The 22,093-nt window shown below is 37.6% G+C and overlaps 2 protein-coding genes across 2 annotated transcripts; one reads left to right on the top strand and one right to left on the bottom strand.

The window, feature by feature from the left end:
* The first annotated feature begins 511 nt into the window (after positions 1 to 511).
* On the top strand, positions 512 to 6,843 carry wdr77 (WD repeat domain 77). The gene is made up of 10 exons (XM_051105310.1): positions 512 to 704; positions 2,140 to 2,325; positions 3,633 to 3,774; positions 3,855 to 3,904; positions 5,258 to 5,328; positions 5,407 to 5,461; positions 5,535 to 5,606; positions 5,682 to 5,790; positions 5,906 to 5,974; positions 6,492 to 6,843. The coding sequence occupies exons 1-10, from the start codon at positions 620 to 622 to the stop codon at positions 6,622 to 6,624; spliced, it is 972 nt and encodes a 323-aa protein (XP_050961267.1). The 5' UTR covers positions 512 to 619; the 3' UTR covers positions 6,625 to 6,843.
* Positions 6,844 to 7,123: 280 nt separating this feature from the next.
* LOC127162525 (uncharacterized) lies at positions 7,124 to 15,352 on the bottom strand. Its single transcript, XM_051105309.1, has 5 exons — positions 15,144 to 15,352; positions 13,611 to 13,699; positions 11,049 to 11,136; positions 8,654 to 10,940; positions 7,124 to 7,857 (listed from the first exon to the last, which is right to left on the bottom strand). Exons 1-5 carry the CDS (start codon positions 15,220 to 15,222, stop codon positions 7,758 to 7,760), a joined length of 2,643 nt encoding a protein of 880 aa, XP_050961266.1. The 5' UTR covers positions 15,223 to 15,352; the 3' UTR covers positions 7,124 to 7,757.
* Between the last annotated feature and the right edge of the window lie 6,741 nt (positions 15,353 to 22,093).

Below are 22,093 nucleotides of genomic sequence, written 5' to 3' on the forward strand. Positions count from 1 at the left end.
AATCAATGTAAAATTGCCTATTTCAATGCGTTGCCTAGACAAAACTTAGTTCGCACACAAAATCACTGAAAAATAGTGATACGGTTATAGTGATACCCCACTTACTGTTATTTTCATGATCAGGTTTGCGTTCCCGCTCAAAAGTTTTTTAAGCGAACGCGAAGTTGCTCGCGGGAACGCAGACGTTATGTGAGAGAAAGCAGAGAATTGAAGTGTATTTCCCCTCGTATGTCATTTTTCCTGTCAGAATGAGGCATTGACATGTAAAACTGGCTTTAGTGCGACACCTAGAGGAGAAAAACGCGAGTATTTATCAGTACATTTGAAACTATTCATTTTCTACGAACGAGCTAGCGGGGACTTACATGCTAAATGTTCGCATTTTATCATAAGCGTAAGATAATAGTTACGTTTAATAATTTATTTAGTATGTGTATAATACCACATATCGCATTGTATATATTTTTGTGAATGTGACACTTATTATGAAGTGTCCTCGGCTTTTATTTTGGAGTGTTTTCGGCGCTGGAAGCGGAAGTGCCACACGCGTGTGTCTCGTTCATTCATTGCAGGAGTTTGCTGGAGTTCAGTGTGATATTAATACTCATTCGAGCTCATAATGATTAAGGAGAACTGCTGGAATATTCCGGTGAACGCTCCGGCGTGTATGGAGAGACACCTGGACGCGGTCGATTACAGAGCAGGTCAGAATAAACCATCAGGTCTCGTTTGAGCATCATTATATGCACATGTGCATTCAGTGCTTCATAGCAAAACACCTCAGGTGAATAGAGTAAAAAAATGAACTGATAGACTTAAACATGCTTAACCAGTTGATTGCTAACATTAAGAATTGCAAACGTTTTTTGTATTGCAGGTTTTCTGAAATGTGATGTGTAAATCTACAAATGAAGCGATGTCTTGTTAAATACTAATATGCAAACATTTTGGATGGATAAATGGATAAAGCATGGTTATAATGTTTTGTTTGGTTTTGTTGAGTTAGTAGAGTTTGGATTTCCCTTTTTATTACTCCATAAATCTGAAAATACTAAAAAAAAAATACCAAGTTTTAAAGAATAAAATGTTGTATAAAATCGGGTGTATCGTATATGAACAAATCCTTCAGTAAAAACCTTCAGAATATAGGTAGGAATAAAACCGTAAACAAACTAATTTTGAGAATTTTTGAAACTAATTTTAAAGAGCCTTTATAAATATGTATTTGAAATCTACAGATGCAAACAGATAAAGTGCAATAATATAATCGGGCGAATGGGATATTCACAAATCCCTCAGTATAAACCTTCAGAATATAGATAGGAATAATATTGTAAATTTTGGTTTATGTGCTCCTGAAGTGGAGAAGCAAACTAATTTTAAGACGACGTCCCTTATAAATATGTATTGTAATTGAAATCTACAGATGCAAGTAGATAAAGTGCAATACAATAAATACTTAAAAGTATGTTTTTCTTTCCACTAGGTCTAAAAAACACTTAATGAAAGCCAAATAACCCAAAATTGACCAATGCATGAAAAACACAATGCCTTTTTTATTTGTATTGTCTCACCTGAAATATTAGAAATTATTATTGATTTATATATTGATTTATTTTGAATTACTTTTATTATCACTAACACTGATTATTTTATTTTGCTCCAATAAATGTCTCAGATACATTTTATCTAACAGCATAGTATTTCTGCCACACACATTATTTTTTCCACTCGATTATGTCATAATAATGAAATGTTATGTCGTTAAAACAACTTTTTCTCATTAAAACATTTTTTCTCGTAATAATGAGATGTTCAAATGACAATTATCTTGTTAAAATTAATTTTTTATTCTCATAATAATGAGATGTAACAACATCTCACTACTATGAGAAAAGATGCTGTTTTATCAAGAAAAAGATGTTGTTAAAATGACAAATCTGGTTATTACAACATAATTAAGTGGGAAAAGTTATGTGTATGGCAGCAATTCTTCACTGTAAATTCCTCTGTATTTATGATGTATATTTAGGTGGTGTTGATTATATTTTTAATTTTAAGACTTTTTGTTTTTATTGTTTTATACTTTATTTCTCAGTTTATCAGATGCAGTAATGATTGTGTTTGTGTGTGTTGTAGATGGCACGCTGCTGTTGGCCGCGTCCAGTCTGTCGGGTCGCTGCTGGCAGGGCTCCGTGTGGGTGTACAGTGACCCTAAACTGGCTCCCAGTGAGGGCTTCTGTAAGGCGGGCGTTCAGACTGAGGCTGGAGTCACAGACGCCCAGTGGATCTCGGAGCGTGCGCTGCTGCTGGCCTCAGATGCGGGTATGAAAATACACTCTTACTCACGTATAAATTACCATGATATTACTGTGTGTTTATGGACATATATCATAGTGATATGGTGTGTTTAACAATATTTTAGCACATTTTAGCAATTTTTAAAAATCTGGCAACGCATCCTTTTTACAAATTAACCATTAAAAACAAACATACAAACAAGGACAACAAAAAATGGTAAACACAATTAATTTGTGAATTTGTATTTGTGTGTGCTTTATTCCTTTTGTCTTTGTTTTGTTTTTATAGCTGTGCTTCCTTAATGGATTGATGTGTTCTGCTGTTTAAAAAAAAAAAATATTCGTGAACCCCGTCTCGATCTGAATTAAATGAATCGCGATTCGCGCTCCGAACATCCGATCTAAATCAAATGATTCGCGAATAATCGTTTCAGATCAGGCATCGGAGCGCTGACAGCGAATCATTCAATTCCCGTAACGATTCGCGAATCCGTTCCAAAGTTCCGATCTTAATCAAATGATTCGCGAACCATAATTTCAGACCAGGCATCGGAGCGCGGATCGCGAATCATTCAATTCCTGAAATGATTCGCGATCCCGCTGTAAACATTCGCGACCCATGCACCGAAGTCCTACCTAAATAATGATTCGCGAATCATTATTTCAAATCTTGATTTCTGAGCGCGGATAGCGAATTATTCGATTTCCGAAACGATTCGCGAACCGTTCTGAATTTCCGATCTGAATCAAATGATTCGCGGGACGCGATCCGAATGAAGCGCTTCGAAACAGTGAATCATTTTGCGACTGAATGTTGATTCTGAGTTTCGAAAAGCTCATGTTTCGCCCATCACTATACGTACTTTATAAAATTATTACAAGCGATGTCGAAATTTGAAAATGAATGGCTGTTTTGATCTGTTTTTTGCTAGTGAATCGTTTGAACTGAATGACTGAAGGCACGAGTTTGAATGAATCGGAGCGGTTCCAGTGTAAATGACTCACTCAATTGATTCAGTTTGTCCGTTCCTCCGCTTTTCGCGTCTTCAGTCATGTTTACACGACACTGTCAGTACTACTACTGGCTTAACTCACTAGTTTGATGACATTAGCTGAAATTTTTAATGAGCAGTTACTATGGAAATACTTTTTGGACATGTTCAACCATAGTATTGTGTTATTTCAGATTTTTTTTTTTACATTTACCATAGTATTACTATGTTTTTGAGGTTCTCTAATGGTTTTATATCATGGTTTTTGATCATGTAACATGGTATTTTCTGAAGTCCCATCTGAATGCCCTGACGTAGGTTTTTTGTGTGTGTCGGTCAGGTTCGGTGGAGCTGTGGGAGCTGGCGGAGGACGAGCGTCTCCTGCTGAACCGCTTCACTCGTCACGAGCACGATGACGTGGTGACGGCCGTGAGTGTGAGCGCTAACAAACGTCACGCCGTCAGCTGTAGTGTGGACTGCAGGTCAGCAGGTGGCACTGTGGGTCTGAATTAGCCTCGTCATGATCTTAATGCACTCAATCTCTCTCTCCTTCTCATTACAGGATCAAAGTGTGGGATCTGAACCAGGAGACCGTCATCAGCTCCTATAACGGTGAGCAGACAGGAAGTGATGTCACTTTGGATTCTGTCATTATTAGAATAGACCTCGACACATTTATGAATGCAGTATAATTATTTATCTTCGTGAGATGTAATGTGCTCTTTGTCTTGAATTGATTGTTGGCTGTGAGTCAAATGATGTGATTCATGTGGATCAGGTTGGTTTGGTTCATGAACTCAGGATTGAAGAATTTTCTTCAATGTGTTTGGGAGAAACAGAATGAAAAACACTTCCGAAAACCAGATTGTGATGAAAGACTGATGAGTTGAGCTTTACTAAGAAATAGTTACATTCAAATCTAATTTGAAATGGTCAAAGGTCAGTATTTTCACTGGTCAAAAGTTCATGCATATTCATGCATATTCTTAAATATATTTTTTTTAACATTGTTTATATATATATATATATATATATATTTACATATAGTTTAATAATAAAATAAGAACTTATCCCTGTCTGTCTGTCTGTACTTTTGATAATTAATGCTATTAATATGTAATTTATTTAAATGGTATATATTGTTGTATATTCTTAGAAGATTTTTTAAATATAATTAATTATATTAAAATGTGATTTATGTGAAAAATGATTTTTTTTAAATATGTGAATATATACTCTTAGAACATGTTCAGATATTTTAATAATGACTAATATTCATGTGATTTTATGAGATATAGGCTGTATATAATTATTAAATATATGTAAATATGTGTTCTTGGAGCATTGTCTCAAATTTTATTTTTTGTGATCCTGGACCACAAAGACAGTCATAAGTCACACGGTTATATTTGTAGCAATAGCCAAAAATACACTGTATGGGTCAAAATGTTCCATGAAGATATTTTATAAGTTTTCTACTGTAAATATATAAAAACTTAATTTTTGATTAGTAATATGCATTGCTAAGAACTTCATTTGGCCAACTTTAAAGGTGATTTTCTCAATATTTAGATTTTTTTTCACCCTCAGATTCCAGATTTTTAAATAGTTGTATCTTGGCCAAATATTGTCCTGTTCTAACCAAAAAAAATAAATCACTTGACTCTTATGACTGTTTTTGTGGTCCAGGGTCACGTTTATTAATTATTCATATATATGTAAATGTATAAATATATTCTTGGAGTATTACCTAATTTTAATAATCACTGAAAAATACTAATATTAATTGTTTGCACTTTAGTTAAAATATATATTGTTAATAAAAATGTGTTTTGTAGAAATATATTATTATTATTATTTTTTTTAATAGTTAATTGTAGTTGTGTGTAAAATAACCATGTATTTTGAATATTCATTTATTATATTTATTATGAATATTAATATGTGTGTATGTATGTGTCTCAGCTCACTCTCAGCCTGTCAGCAGTGTGTCGTGTTCTCCTGTGGACGAGTCTCTCTTCCTGTCATGTGCTCAGGTCAGTGTCATCACACACACATACACACACTTGTATATGCACGTGTGTTTGAGTTTGTAACCATCTCACACTCTGCAGGACGGACGGCTGCTGCTGTGGGACCGACGAAAACCCAAACCTGCCTCTCGCCTAGGTACAAACACACAAACTCAACCGTAATCATTAACTTTAAGCTTTCAGTCTAACTTCCTGTCAATCTCATTTAGACGTAGTCTCTCCCAGTTGCAGTCCCACAGCCGTCGTCTGGCACCCTCATCAGAGCAGCACCATCGCATACGGTACGTCCTCATATCCCACAATGCACTGCTCTGTCCCATGATGCTCTGCTGATGTTGACATGTGTTTGGTGTCAGGTGACGAACTGGGTCGAGTGACTGTGAGGGATCTGCAGACGTCAGATGGTGTGCGGACGATAAACGCTCACAGCCGTCAGGTCTCCAGACTGACGTTTTCCTCTGACAGGTACGGAAGAAAAAACTGCAGGGCCTTTAAATGTTTAAGTGTAAAGTACGGCATATTGTAAAGTACGCCGTGTGCTGGATAATGACTGGTGGTTATTATGGGCTGTCACCTGCAGTTCACCCCTGCTGGCCTCTATCAGTGATGACTGCTCCGTTGCCGTGGTTACTGCAGAACTCAGAGAAATGTGAGTATTGACACAGGCCTCTCTCCTCATTGACTGTCTGGCATCGTCCAATGAGAGGACGGGAAATCCACACACCCCAAAGTACATGAAACTGACAATCATCAAATAGATTTTGTGGCTTAAATATTTTATTACATATAGTGGATTTAACTTTAAACAATTAAATACTAAAAACACACATGTAATACAATGATTGAATGTGTAAAAAGTTTAATTAGAAATAATACATATTTTTATTTATATAATTATAATATTTGAAAATTATATCAAATGAATCATACTGAAAGAATGTAATATTAAAAAATAAAGAATTTAAAAAATATATTAAAAACAAAAATGGCTAAAAAAAAGTGTGTGTGTGTATATATATATATATATATATATATATAAATAAATAAATAAATAAATAATTCCATATTATGTAACTAATTGTATGTTATATCATTTGAATAAATATTTCTGGTATTTAATAATTATATTAAATTGAATGTTGTATAAAATGATGGTCCGTATTTAGTTTCAGGGACCGGCGGCACCAGGATTTCGTGCGTGGCGTGTGTTGGGTCCCGGGCGGGTCGGGCGTGTTGACCACCGTGGGCTGGGACCATCAGGTGCTGCACCACAGCGTGGGCCAAACGTCTGCACCCTAGAGCATCATGGGAAACCACATCAACCTCCAATTCATCCCCATTTCTGTTGTTCCGTCACCATCAAATTATGTTTCATGAGTTTGACGCATAATCATAGTAAGATCCAAATTCAAGTGCATTTTAGTAACAGAAATGGGCATGAATGCTGTTTTCTTCTCATATTTGGCCAAACAAACATATTTCACATTTCACTGTTTAATAAAGTTTCTGTCATGTGTATATTTATGCTCTTGCATATTTTTATTATTTCAGGGGTAACAAAGGGTAAAATATCCAAAATAATTTATAAACAGTTGTACAAATACGTTTGCAGATTACTAAAGCACAATTATTGACCTATTGTGATTGTCTCTGACATATATCACACAATTAAAACGGTGGAGATGTGTGAGATTCCAAGAAAAACATCTCATGTTTGTAGCAGATGCTAGCTTATTTCTTCAAAAGGCACTTTTAAAGATGATCTTCATCAAAAAACGTTCTTCTTTGATTCTTGCTTAAGATAAAAAAAAAAAAAACTATGAAAAGCAGCAAAAGATAAAAGATTTTTCTTCATTTCGAAGAACCATCGGCTTTGAAACCATATATAACAGCATCTTGATCAAATTTTAAGACTTATTTTATACTTTTTTTTTTTTTTTTTTTTTTTTTCAATAAGTTCATAAAAATACATTATGTTTTGACCTGGAAAAAAAGTCCAGCACCATTCGAAAGCAGCTCTCATACAGAGAGCTATAGATTAATTTTGTACATTAATGATTAAAGAAATTCAAAAATATTATGTAGACATCACAATTAAGAACTTGTGTTCTTAATTTTTAACCTGATTAAACAACTGATTAGAAACTTGAATAAGCAAATGATTTAAAGGAATTAAATTAAAAGTTAGCTCCATATACAGGCACAGTTGGTCCATTGATTGATTTTTTAGCAGCTTTAGAAAGTCCGTGATAAAGCTGTGGTTGTAAGAGTTTGGCACAACCTGAACATACTGACAGCTGAAGAAGCGTCCAGGTAGAAAGTTAGAGTAATACTTTAGCAAAGCTCCAGACCAGGTGCAAAACGTTAAGTGTCTTTCAGGTAGGTGCATATGTACAAGTAAGGGGTTATTCCAGTTAGGAATGTTCTCTGGATCAGGATGAACCATCTTTGATAACAGGTGTTATCGGTTGTTTGGCTCCTGGTCTCACGGTGAATGTCATTCCAAACTGCTGTTTGTTTGATGGTCCATTACTGAAAGATAAAAAAGAGTCCAATTATTCACAAGAAAGTGCTTTTTCAAAGTTATAAAAGCAAGAAGTATTAGAACTTCAAGATTCCACTTCAGCCAGTAGTTTCTCAATATTACGAAAGTGTTTTTTTAGGCATTGGCTGGATTGAAACCTGTTAGGTACGTCTACACTGTAGGTTGTTGTGTTTAAGCTTCTAAACAAAAACTGGCTTAATCATAAATGTCATGGAAACAACCGTTGAGTATTATTGCGGTATCAGAGACAGTCTATTTATCTTCCTGATGATTCATCTCAGCTATGTGCATGTGCTATGAGGGAGGCGTTGATTGTGATGACTGAATGATTCTGTGCGTACTCAAAAAATGTTACATAATTTTTCTGTACATTAATCTGATGTCACCAAATCTCCTATGGAATCTTGTTTCCGCCACAAAGTAAAAAAGACTTTAGTTGGAACTGCCAATTGTGCCTTTATACCAGGGTTGCCAGGTTTTCACAAAAAAAAACCTGCCCAATTGCTACTCAAAACTAGCCCAAAAGTAGACCAAATGCATTTTGAGGGGGGTCCCCATTAAAAATCGCATCCTGGGGGGTAAAATACACCATTCCAGTGGTTAAATATTACGTCATTGGGGTCGCTTCAACCCACGGACAACACTGCTTTATACCTCACAATGTGAGTATTTTCTTTTCCCCATGGACTCTTTTCCTCATCTAATGTAATTTTTCAGTCAAAATACACATTACAGAAGTAAAATAGATTGTGAATGCCATGCTGGTGTTCACTTTTAGTTTACCTGTTCTGGGTTTTAGCCGTAGTGGCCAAACTTTGAGCTTTTCTGGCCGCTTTGGTTTCCAGCTCCTTCATGTCCAGTCCACGAGTTTGTGACGGCAAGGTGGCACTCCGGTTTGTCATAGCCATAGCCGGTTTGTATGTGGCAGGGGGCGACGTGGCCTCGTCATCAGACAGTGGAGAGTTCCAGTCATCTCCGTTGGTCTCCGCCTCCTTGACAGCTGAGAACTTAGGGTCCATCTCTAGCATCTTCTTCTGCAGGATACTGAGAAGTGTCGCCTGGCTAGCGGAAACAGATGGAGCCACTTGTGCAGGGGGTTGAGTGGGTTTAGTCTGAACGGGTGGTTTGGATTGGAACTGTATATTTGGGGGAAGCACTGGAGCCTTGGGAGGAAAGCTGGGTGGTTTAGGTTTGGGGGAAATGGGGGCGCCATTGGTGACAGGAGGAGGTGTCGCAGGTACGGAGGGTTTGGCGGTTGGAGAAACAGGAGGAGGGTGGCCAATGGTGATTGGTGTGATAAAGGGTTTAGAAGGTGGAGGGGTAGGTTTTACAGGGTTAGCAGGAGCCGGGTGACTTGGTGGAGCACTGTTGGTAACTGGAGCAGGGGTAGCAGGCAAGAAGGTTTTAGCAGGAGGAGGGGAACTTTTCACAGGGGGAGCAGGAGCGGGGTGACTTGGTGGGGCACTGTTGATAATTGGAGCAGGGGTAGCAGGCAAGAAGGTTTTAGCAGGTGGAGGGGCATTTTTTACAGGGGGAGCAGGAGCGGGGTGACTTGGTGGAGCACTGTTGGTAATTGGAGCAGGTGTAGAAGGCAAGAAGGTTTTAGCAGGTGGAGGGGCACTTTTTACAGGGGGAGCAGGAGCGGGGTGACTTGGCGGAGGAACTGGAGGTTCCTCCTCAGAGTCCGAGTTGGCAAATTCAGGAGGTGGAGGAATGAACACCAAGTCTTCTCCAACAGGGACACCTGGACCACTAACAGAGTGGTTCACTGGGCTTCGTAGATGGCTTGAGCTTAGCTCCAGCTTTGAGTAGGACGCATCTGGAATGTCCACTTTGAGTGGTTGTGTGTTTGTGGTTGATTTTAATTGTGCGCTTGGACTGTCCGGTGTTGGGTCTCGAGGAATGACAGTGAAGGAGTTTGGTTTTTCCACATTCGGTTGGATCACAGAATTGACTGGCTCTGTCGAGTTGCTGTTCTGTTGGGACAGAGCAGTTCTCTGCTTTTCTCTTTCCTTTGCAGCCATCAGCAAGGCGAAAGGTGAGGTTGAGGCCTCTTTCTTTACTGAGCCATCTGCAGCCCGTGTGTTGGGATGCCGGTTCAAGTTGGGGCTGTACCTGCGAGGCCTGCCAGGGGACTCCACTGGTGGCCAAACGTCAGGTATCCTTTTCTCTATTTTGGGTGAGAATCTGATTGGTGCTGGCACCTCAGTAGGGATGGTTTGTGGTGTTACAGGCTCAGGATTGATTTTGGGCTCTAACTTAACTGGTTCACTTGGTGCTTGTGCCATTTCTGGCTGGTCATCGAGTAGCTGAGTGGCGGAGCTGTTCCGACGAGCTGGTTTTGTTGGTGCCACCGCTGGTTGGAAAGATCCAGTATTTTTCCCACCGTTCCCATTGACAACACCAACCGTGTTTCCAGCCGAATCTTCCAGCAGCAAAATGGACTGGGCTTTTTTGTCCCCATCTGTCTGTGCAACAAGTAGTGCACCCTTCTGCACGTTGTAGAGTTTGGCGGTGTTCTGGGGGTTGAAGCTAGATGGTGTTGGGTTAGATGCAATGGGTTGCACAGGAGTTTGGGACTGGATGTCCAGATTGGGTATGGAGGACATTCGGACGGGTTTTGGAGGTGCTGTTTTCTGAGCTTTGGCAAGAACAGGTGATGCCTTCATAGGGGGTGGCGGTGGGGTGAACTTGGGGCATTCTGGAATATCTTGGACATCTAGGCTAGAGAGGGAACCTCTGAAACTAGAAGTTTCAGATGGAGGTTTAGGAGGAGGCATTGGAGGAGGTTTAAGCGAGGCAAGGTCCAAATCAGCGCTGTAATCAGAACCGGTAAGTGATGCCGGTTTTCGAGGTGCCATTGGAAGGGTATGCAGGCGTGCATGGTCAAAAGAAGAGTCCGTTTCGGCAAAGTACTGTGGTTGGGGTGGGACGAATGATGGAGGAGGTGGGGCTGCAGAGGATGGAGGTGGTGGAGGAGCAGAGCTAGGCGGAGGCGGTATTAGTATTTCCCCCTCGATTAGGTCAGGGACTGAAAGCATCCTTCCATTTGCAAGGTTGGTGGTACTTCCTACAACAAGACAAAGTGGAGATCAACCACAGGTTCATTTAAACATTTATGTTTAAGGCAAGTTGTTAGCTTTTCCTGATCATCATGTTTGTTGAGTTGTGATCTCACCTGTACCGTTCATCTTGGGCTCAATGAAGGGCGGAAGAACCGGTACCTTGGGAGTTGGAACTGCAAAGCCTTGCATATTCTCAGTCGACTGGGATTTAAAGAGAAGCATTTGTCAGCAACATCCTAATTAAAGGAGACTTTCAGAAGGTAAGGGAGTCTACAGCAATAACACACCTTTTATTGTAGGAGGCACTGAGTCAGAGTTTGAATTTCTAGGCACCAAACCAACCAGTTTCCTTCAACTATTCAGAGAGCTTATGACGTTTAAGGATATGGATCCTTTCTCTTAACTTTCTCTTTATTTCTGCTTGAACTGTTTAGAAACTGCAGGACCCATCCAGATTTCATACTTACACGTGGTATGAATAGGGTGAGATAATGTTCCAGATGTGTTTCTGTAAATTAGGTGAGGCAGATTCTTGGACACTCCTCACCAACACCCAATAATGTGAATGATTGTTATGAAACGTTATGGGAATGTTCAAGTTGCTAAACCAAATGTCATTTCTCTGCAAAATGAAGCCTAACCTCTGTCTGATGACAATCTAGAAATAGTTAGACAGTCTTTTCTTGTAGACAGCTTCAGTTGGATTACTATAAAATTGCTTCTCTTTTATTCTTGTTCTTTCAGTTCACTGACATGCAAAAGAGACACACCCCTTAAACATGTGTTTGTGTTTCAGGTTTTACTGTCTTCATGAAATCATCACTCCAGAAAAATAACACAACCTGACCAAACCTTCAGGTGTGGACGTCCTCACAAGGAAATAAGACCTAACATAGTATCTTAACATTGTGATTGTTTTGTTTTACTATTAGTATAGTTACTCTACATTTAGAAGTTTGCCAGATGCATTTATCCAAAGTGACTTGCATGAAAATGGGAGTGGTGTTTGCTCATGCAAAAGTCACTGCTGTGGTTGTTCAAAGGCCAAAAGTCAAAAGAAACCATGTTTTTTCATTTGTTTTATCATTCATAAGTTGAAAATCATGCAACTTTAACCCCTTAACCCTAAAAGTTTAATACTAACCCTTAGTATGACCCATAATAACGCCTCAGCAAACATCTGCCTGATCTCGTCTGTACACAAACAAAACGTGTGTATTCAAAACACCACCCGCAGGTTTGGAAAACTCGGCCAACACAAACCCACATCTGTGCGATGTCTAACCTCAGTATGGAGGAACCAGAGGAACATCTGAATCATCAGGATCCTGATGTCATGAGGTAACCGAATGAATCGCTCTGGTCCGAACACGCTCGGGCTGTCAATTACTGATTTAATTGTGTTTGCTGTGATGTCAGGATCTCCAAGGTGATAAAAACACAAAACTGATGATGTGAGTGAGTGCGCTTTGTTCTGTCAGAGTGAAAGTGTGTTTATATGCTGAGGGTGTGTTTGTCCTGAAGCTAAAGGTGTGTCTTTAGCACTGTGTACAGGACGATTTCAGCACATTTCTCTCAAGACTTCTATTATCAATGAAACAATTAAATGCGAAACGTACAGTGGCGACGCACTAAAACGCATTCACGTTGTGTGTCGTAATTGATATATAACGACAGTATATTCGATTGCCATTTTCATGTACCACTTTATTTACATAGTACTCCAAGGTACTTAAAGATAGCATGGTATTACCATAGTGCATTTAGAAAAAAAGTGGCACTACTACTATACATGTACAAAAACAACATAATACCAAGGTAGCATGTCCAAAAACACAGTATTACCATGGTACGTGTCAAAGTGCAGTGGTACAGTGTTAATTTACAAATGTGTACCATGGTTTTAACATATATTGTGGACATATATCATGTTTTTACCCTGTTTTTGGACATGCGCCATGGTTTTAGCCTGTTAGCAAAACCATTATTGTATTATGTATTTTAAAAGTCCCTTCAAGCCAAGGGTAGTATCATAGTACATGTCCAAAAAACATGGTAATACTATGGTAAATATTTTGTAAGTGACCCAGCACTAAAAATTTGTTTACTCTTACACGGTGGGACTTTTGTACAGTGATCATTTACAAAAGTGAACCATGGTTTGACCTTGTTTTTTGGACATGTACCATGGTTGTAGCCAAATTTTTCATACATGTACCATGGTATTACCCTGTTTTTGGACATGCACCACGTTTTAGCCTTGTTTTTTGGACATACCATGGTTTTAGCCAAATTTTTAATACATATAACATGGTTTTATCTTTTTTTTTGGACATGCACCATGGTTTTATCCTGTTTTTGGACATGCACCATGGTTTTATCCTTGTTTTTCATGCATGTACCATGGTTTTAGCCTGTTTTTGGACATGTGCCATGGTCTAGGCCTGTATTTTTGAACATTTGTGTTAGTAAAAACATTACTGTATTGTATATGTACAATGTAGCTTGGAGCCAATAATGTTACCATAATACATGTGCAAAAAACATAGTAATATTTTGTAAGTGACCTAAAAAAATTACTATTTTATTACTATAGAATATCCACTTTACTACTAAGTTAGGGAACATCTTACAAGAGAAGTCTGGTCATGTGATCAGCGTGTTTTGGGACTTACCGCAAAGTGTTTGACAGTCGGACGCGAGCGCACTTTGGCTGTTCCAGACTCTGGGATGGCAGCCGAGTCCAACACCAGCTCCACTTTACCTAAAAAAAACAAAGCAGCCATGTTATTTACCTAGTTAACTTGGTTTAACTAGCAGCCTGTGTTGTTCAAAGCCACTGCTCAAGACCATGTGACCACCAAAACAACAGAACAGCACGTTCATATGCATCATAAAGGCTTCACGACAGGTCAAAGGTCAGTGTTTGGTTTGTCATGTCCCACATTCTTTGAAAAGCCAACAATAACTTTTACTAAACGCAAACTCCCATTGTTATTCATTTATGAAGCATAAAAGTGCATTTCCAGTCTGACGTTTCTTTTCTAATGTCACTGCATTAATTTTAAGAGTCCAAAACAGTGTGCATCAGTTTAATCAGGATTTGAACCAAGGACCTTTTTTTTTTCTTCAAGTATATGATCTACAGTCTCATAATCTGGTTCAGTTATCTGTGTTTGCTCAGTAACAGCTTTAAATGTGTTAATGATGCAATTACCAGAGATTCTGCTGCCCTCATTGTCGTCAATCATTACAAACAGGAAGTTTGAACTAAATTATGATAGCGGACGTCACAGTGTTTTTAAAGTATGTGAACTTCCGTCACAACAAACGTCGAACAAGTAAAAATGCAAGTATTAGTATGTGCTTTGAGCCTGATTTAAAATAAAAATGAAAGTGTTTCAGATGGTAGTTAAAAAATTCAGTAACACCATGGTATTTTTAAATATACTATTGGTAAAACAAACTCATGTACCATGGTATTACATGAAAACCAAAATACAATGGTAGTAGCATTTTTGTATGTACAAAAACATGGTATTACCATTGTTTTACATATCCAAAACTACTTTAGTACAAAAAACATGGTACTACAGTGTTACATGTCCAAAATACAATGGTGGTAGCATTTTTGTAAGTACAAAAACATGGCATTACCATTGTTTTACATATCCAAAACCAGTGTAGTACCATGGTAAATGTCCAAAACCATGGTAGTATCATGTTATAAGCGCAAAAACATGGTAATGCAGCGGTACATGTCCAAAATACAGTGGTAGTACTATTTTTGTAAGTATAAAAACATGGTATCGCCATTGTACATATCCAAAACCGCTGTACTTTCAATGTACATGTCCAAAAACATGGTACTAACATGGTATATGTCCAAAGAAACATAGCATTACCATGATAAACATAGTCGTCTTTTTCTGTCAGTGTAATCGGACACGTATTTGTCAGGTCACGGACCTCCGGATCACAAGCCGAGATATTTGTTTACAATTTTGCGGTTGTTCTGTCAGAAAATAAGCACGTTTTTGCTACTAACGTATTTTCAAAAACAAACTATTCCAGAGTCTGTTTTAATATTATTCGTGTCTTTAAGAAAGTGTTTCGCGCTGAAGTGTGACAGGTGTAAAGGTCGTGCGAAGAACGCTTTAAACTGTTCTCAGATCTGTTTAAACTGCACGAGAAAGAATGTCTCTTACCCATGTCCTTGTATTCCACATTGGTGTCGAATAGAGATTGATTCTTCCGACTCAGGAAATTGAGCGATGATTTCTTCATGGTTGTCAATGAGAGTGATTGTATCCGCAGTGATTTCGATCAGCGGGATTTCATGATTTCAGTGTTTCAGCAGCAGCTGACTGTGTGTGAGCTCCAGTCCGATCACTGATTCAGAGAAACTGAGAAGAAAATGGCCCCGCACCTGAACCACCCCGTGACCCCGCCCACTCAGAAACAGGTGCACACACACACACACCCTCAGTGTTACTCACTCTGTTCTCTGTTAAAATGAATGAAACCCAAATATTTGCTGTCATGGTGAACTTGAGTCTCGTTCAGGAATCATGAGCCAGATTTATTGTGGTAATATTTGCATAAACCTTTACAGTAATTAATAAACAGTGTTTAGATTTTTTTTCCTCTTGTGTATGTAAAGACCTGCAGTGGACTTTAATTTGAATAATGTCTCTCACTGTATGTTACATATAAATGTTTAATAAACTTATTTTTAAGTAAATAATTTTTAGTATGTAATAATGTAATATCTAAACAATATTATACAGCATTTTGTCAATATTAAATAAGTGATATCAGGATTGTAATATATTTAATATAATATTTAGAAATATAAACGTTACATAAAACTAAAGTACAAAAATATAATGTATAAAATTTATATTTAATTATATGTAAATGTTCATGCAAACACACACATGTATCTATATTTATACATTAAATATTTATGTATAATTAATTTAATTTAATGTAATATCTTAATATTTGGCATTTGATTTAATCTATATTAAACAAGTTGTAATCAAGTGTTTTAATTCCGTATGTTTAGATGTTTAATATGTAATAAACAGACAGTCAATATTAGTTTATACAATTGGTAGTGCAAATTATCTCTAAAATGTGTTTTGTTTTATGAATTATTAAATAATTTATTATTATAAATTACTAAATTTGCCATGTAGTGCTTTATTAATCATGTAGACGTTAAAATGTTTTAATTATAAAGGTTTAAGTTATATATATAAGTATTATATTATGAAAACTTAAATTATACAAATTTACATTTAGTGCTATATATATGTTTATGAAGTTTAATAAATATTTAATAATTGATGTTTTATTGTTTGATATCAATTAATTTTGGCTATAATTCATTTGGATTGTCACTGACATTTTTAGTTTTCTTTTGTGATGTTTAATGATATTTATTAAAAGTATATTGTTTATACATATATATATATATATATGTATAAACAATATACTTTTAATAAATATCATTAAACATCACAAAAGAAAACTAAAAATGTAAATATATCAAATTAATTTTTGATTAATAATATGCATTGCTAAAAACTTAATTTGGACAAATAAATAATATATTTGTCCAAATTAAGTTTTTAGCAATGCATATTATTAATCAAAAATTAATTTGATATATTTACGGTAGGAAATTTACAAAATATCTTCATGGAACATGATCTTTACTTAATATTCTAATGATTTTTGGCATAAAAGCAAAATGTATAATTTTGACCCAAGCAATATATTTTTTGGCTATTGCTACAAATATACCTGTGCTATAAGACTGGTTTTGTGGTCCTGGGTCATAGAGAGAGAGAAATCAAGTATATATTGTCTTGAAACAGAATCAAAGAATAAAACGAATAAGTGAATCATTAATTACATAGAGTCAGTTCAAACGAGATGATAATTTCCAGCATAGTCGGATAGAGAGTGAGAGCGAGCGGGGCGTATCCCATCATTCCCAGTCGGCATGGGAACAGAACTCAAACCTGTCCGTCCTGTTCCTCCAGGTTGTCATGGCGATCTGAGAATGTTCAGAATGTGTCGCAGAGTTCCTGCGTTTGGCTGCTTGTGTTTCCCAGGAACGTTTCTCACATGCTTCAGGTGATTTTTGATCAGTGACTTTGCATGATGCCTCACGGGCCTCTGCTCGCCCAGCATCATCTTCATTTTCGTCATGTCAAAACACACGGTGCTTTCATCATTTACTCTCCCCCAAGTTGTTTTAAACCTGTATGAGTTTCTTTCCTCTGTTGAACACAAAAGAAGTTATTTTGAAGATGGTAGCCAGGGGCATTTCTAGGATTTGAAAACATCTGGGGCTGGTGACAAAACATCAGGGGCTAGTAGTGGTGGATGGGAGCTCACATCATAATTACGCAAGATTTTGTTAGACACAGATGGGTGAACCTGGATCCTTCTAGGGAGGTCGGGGGACCCCCCAGGAGAAAATCTGATATATTTTAAAGTTAAATTCATTAATCTGGTGCACTTAGAGAGTTCAAAAATAAGAGCTATAAATTAACCCATGTTCATTGTGCAAATTGAACAAAGAAAAAAGTTGATGACCTGACTCACCCCTCTTCTGATACTCTAAAACATGAACTCATCGTGTGAGCAGAGTCATATTGTGCTTTCGATTTTAGTTCATTTGACAGATACTTTGCCAAAGCAGTGGCACAAAAATAAAATATTTTACACAAATAAAATAATTCGTTTAAAAATATATATTTGCATGCAAAAATAGGGCCCCCTTTTTTTTGGACTCCTTCTCATATGAAACACAACACATCCCACATGAAAATTAACCATGGTTTTTCTACAATAACCATAATTTAACCATGGCATTCATCATAAAACTGTGGTTATACCAAAAAAAAAAAAAAAAAAAAAAAAAAAAAAAAAAAGATTAATTCAATAAAAACATGGTTATTACACTTTTACTATAATAACATAAGACTTAATTTGCTTTGTATTTTCTTTTTTTTTTCATTGTTTTGTTTTTATAACTGTACTGCCTGGATGGTTTCATGTTTTTATTGTTTAATAAGAAAGCGAATCATTCCATTTGCAATATGATTCACGAACCCGCTGATCCGAATCAAAAGATTGACGAATCCGTGCTGAAGTTCCGATCTAAAACAAATGATTCGCGGCCCGCGCTCCGAATACCCGATCTGAATCAAATTACTCAGATTCCCGACCTGAATAATGAATCGCGAACCATCATTTCAGGTCGGGAGTTCGGAGCGCGGATCGCGAATCATTTAACTCGCGAACCGCACCAAAGTTCCGATCTAAATCAAAAGATTCTCAAACCCCGCTCCGAAGATCCGATAATTCAAATGAATCGCTATCCGTTTCGAAGTTTCGATCTGAATCAAATGACTCCGATTGCCGACCTGAATAATAAATCGCGCACCATCATTTCAGATCGGGAGTTGACCGCACATCACGAATCATTCAATTCGCGAACCGCACCAAAATTCCGATCTGAATCAAAAGATTCGCAAAAGCCACGACGGATATTTGATCGTTCAAATGATTCGCCATCTTTCTTTCAAAGTTCCGAGCTGAATCCGAACTCAGGCACTGAATCAAATGACTCCGATTCCCGACCTGAATCGCGAACCATCATTTCAGATCAGGAGTTGACCGCGGATCACGAACCGCAGTTCCGATCTGAATAAAAAGATTCGCAAAAGCAGCTCCGAAGATCTGATAATTCAAATGATTCAAATGATTCGAGGTCCGCGCTTCGAACTCTCTATCTGAATCAAATGACTCCGATTCCCGAACTGAATAATGAACCGCGAACCATCATTTCAGATCGGGAGTTCGGAGCGCGGATCGCGAATCGCGAATCATTCAATTCGCGAACCGCACAAAGTTCCGATCTGAATCAAAAGATTCGCAAAACCCGCTACGAATATCTGATAATTCAAATGATTCGCCATTTGTCTTTCAAAATTCCGACCTGAATCAAATGATTCGCGCTCCGAACTCTGGTACTGAATCAAATGACTCCGATTCTCGACCTGAATAATGAATCGCGAACCACCATTTAAAATCGGGAGTTCGGAGCGCGGATCGCGAATCATTCAATGATTCATTCATTCAGTTCCGATCTTAATCAAGATTTATGAACCCTTTCCGAAGTTTCGATTTAATTTAAATGATTCGCGATCCGTGTTTCGAAATTCCGATTTGAAGCAAATGATTTCGCGGTCCGCGCTCCGAACTCTCGATCTGAATCAAATAACTCCTATTACCGAGCTGACTAGTGATTCGCGAACCAAAGGATTCGCGGCAAACGCGGTTCCGATCTGAGTCAAATGATTTACGATACGCGATCCGATTGGAGCGCTACGAATCGTTTGAATTTCGGAAGCCTCTGTTTCACCCATTACTACATGCTTTTTAAAATCATTACAAGCGATGTCTACATTCGTAAATTAATTGCTCTTATCTGTTTTTTTTTTGCTAGTAAATCGCTTGAACTGAATGATCGAAGTCTCGAGTCTGAATCAATCGGATCGGTTCCAGCTTTAAAACGACTCACTAAATTGATTCGGTCTGTTCCTCCGCGTTTTGCATCTTCAGCCATGTTTAAACGACGCTGTCAGTACTCCTGGCTTAGCTCTCTAGTTTTATGACATTAACTGAAATAAGCGAAAAAAGTATGATGTTTATAAATAAAATATTAATATTTCCGTTCCGAAAATAAAATCCAACACGATTCTACTCCACACTGAGGTGAGGTAGCCGGTTTACTGCTAACTATAGTGAAACACTCCATTAATATGACGAGCTGCAGCTCAAAATACATGTTAGATGGAAACATTATGCATTATGATGGAGTTTGTAGTTTAATTCACTATGTTTGAAATAGTTTGAGCTGCAGTTCCATTGCTGACAGTTCAGTAGGAAATCAGTTGAAAGCATCCAGTCATCTCATACCACTGAAGTCAATCTTACATTTATCAGTATATATTGTAATGAATATCTGAGAAATGACTATTGTATGGGCTTGTATTAGTCTATATAGAGTGATAGTCAATGTAAAAAAAAAACAAAAAAAAAAAAAAAAGCAAATGGAAGAAGCAGATGAACACAAAACACCAAAGTTAAAGAGGGTTAATGTAATCATTCAGCTGTGCTGTGTGTATGTACAGCACAGGACATTGTAATTTAACTAATTAAATATTAATATTTTCTGCATGTCTGTTTTAACTAGGAAAAATCCATTTGTATTCATCTGTTACCAGAGAACTCATGGAGATTCTAGAATGAATGTGTCGTCATGGTAATATCTTTGTGATGTCATCACAGACACTGAGCTCAGATCAGACACAGTCATTCACTGATGAACAGACAGAAGAAGAGCACTGCTGCCAATATGATGAAGATGCAGACAGAAAAAGAAATGCAGCAGACTCAGGTAAGAACCTCGTTTACATTGAGTATTTCTGATATTAGTTTGAGTTAGTAACTCCTCATGTATGCATACATTAACCAGGCTTTGGTCGAGATGGGAGACTCCATCCAATCTCCAGATTCACCTCCTAATGCTCCTGCTGAGTGTCTCCAAACTCCTCGAGACACAAGCGGAAACTCTCTGAGACCCTTCTACACGGCTCAGAAAGCCACGTGTGGTTTCAGCTTCTCCTGGCACACGGACCACAGACGCAAACACAGTGACCTGCAGGCTTGCAACCCCATGATGTGGAGGAACCAGTGTGTGTCCAAACCAAAATAAACCTGCACTCACCTACTGCACACTATCTGTGTCGCTTCACTCATATTTTATAGGGTTTTATATTTATAGCTTTGTTATGTCAGTAAAACCTAAAAATAAGTTCTGTTTTGTAAATGTTTTATTAGGTTGTCACATAAAAACTTGCCTGCAAAGTTTGGAGGAATATCTATCTATCTATCTATCTATCTATCTATCTATATGTCTATTTGTCTATTTATCTATCTGTCTATCACTCTGGCTGATAAGCAGTCTGATGGCCAGCTTATCTCTAGACATGGTTCATATAACTTTTACCTGAGAAGATATTGCTGCTTCATTCCTAGAGATTACCTTTTCCCTTTTTTATTAAATAATTGTCTTTTAACAAATTGAATTGAATTTATATTTAATTATATTATATTTTATATTTAATTATTATTATATTATATTTTATATTTGATTATTATATTGTATTTAATTATAATTATATAATTTATTTTATTTATTTAAATTAAATTAAACTTTTTATTATTACTTTTTTATTCTTCATATCCCAAGAATGTGGCAGCACATACCTGGGGTTACGTCGAATAAACAGTGCAGTGAAGTATAGTTGCGTGTTTGGCTGTACACATACGCTGAGTCACTTCAGACAGTGCACCAGCAAACTATACATTGTCTATCTATCTGTCTATCTATCTATCTAGACATGTGCATATACATTGTCTGTCTATACACTATCTATCTATCTGTCCGTCCGCTCGTCCATCCATCTGTCCATCGATCTATCCGTCTGTCTGTCTGTCTGTCTGTCAGTCTGTCCATCTATCCATCTGTCTCTCTGACTGTCTGTTTGTCTGTCTGTCTATCCATCTGTCTGTCTATCTATCTGTCTATCCATCGATCTATCCTTCTGTCTGTCCATCTATCCATCTGTCTGTCTCACTATCTATCTATGTGTCTGTCAGTCCGTCCATCTATCCGTCTGTCCATCAATCTATCAGTCTGCCTGTCCATCTGTCTGTCTATCTGTCTGTCAGTCCGTCCATCTATCCATCTGTCTGTCTCTCTGACTATCTATCTATCTGTTTGTCTGTCTGTCTGTCTATGTCAGTCCATTCGTCCATCCATCTGTCCATCGATTTATCCATCTGTCTGCCCATCTATCTGTCTGTCAATCCGCCCCTCCATCTATTCATCTGTCCATCCATTCATCCATCCATCTATCAGTCTGCCTGTCCATCTATCTATCTATCTGTCTGTCAGTCCACCCATCTATCCATCTGTCTGTCCGTCCATCTATCTATCTGTCTCATTAACTATCTATCTATGTATCCATCTGTCTATCTGTCTGTCAGTCTGTCCATCCATTTA

Source organism: Labeo rohita, unplaced genomic scaffold (genome assembly GCF_022985175.1).
Source record: "Labeo rohita strain BAU-BD-2019 unplaced genomic scaffold, IGBB_LRoh.1.0 scaffold_96, whole genome shotgun sequence".
Classification (NCBI taxonomy): domain Eukaryota; kingdom Metazoa; phylum Chordata; class Actinopteri; order Cypriniformes; family Cyprinidae; genus Labeo; species Labeo rohita.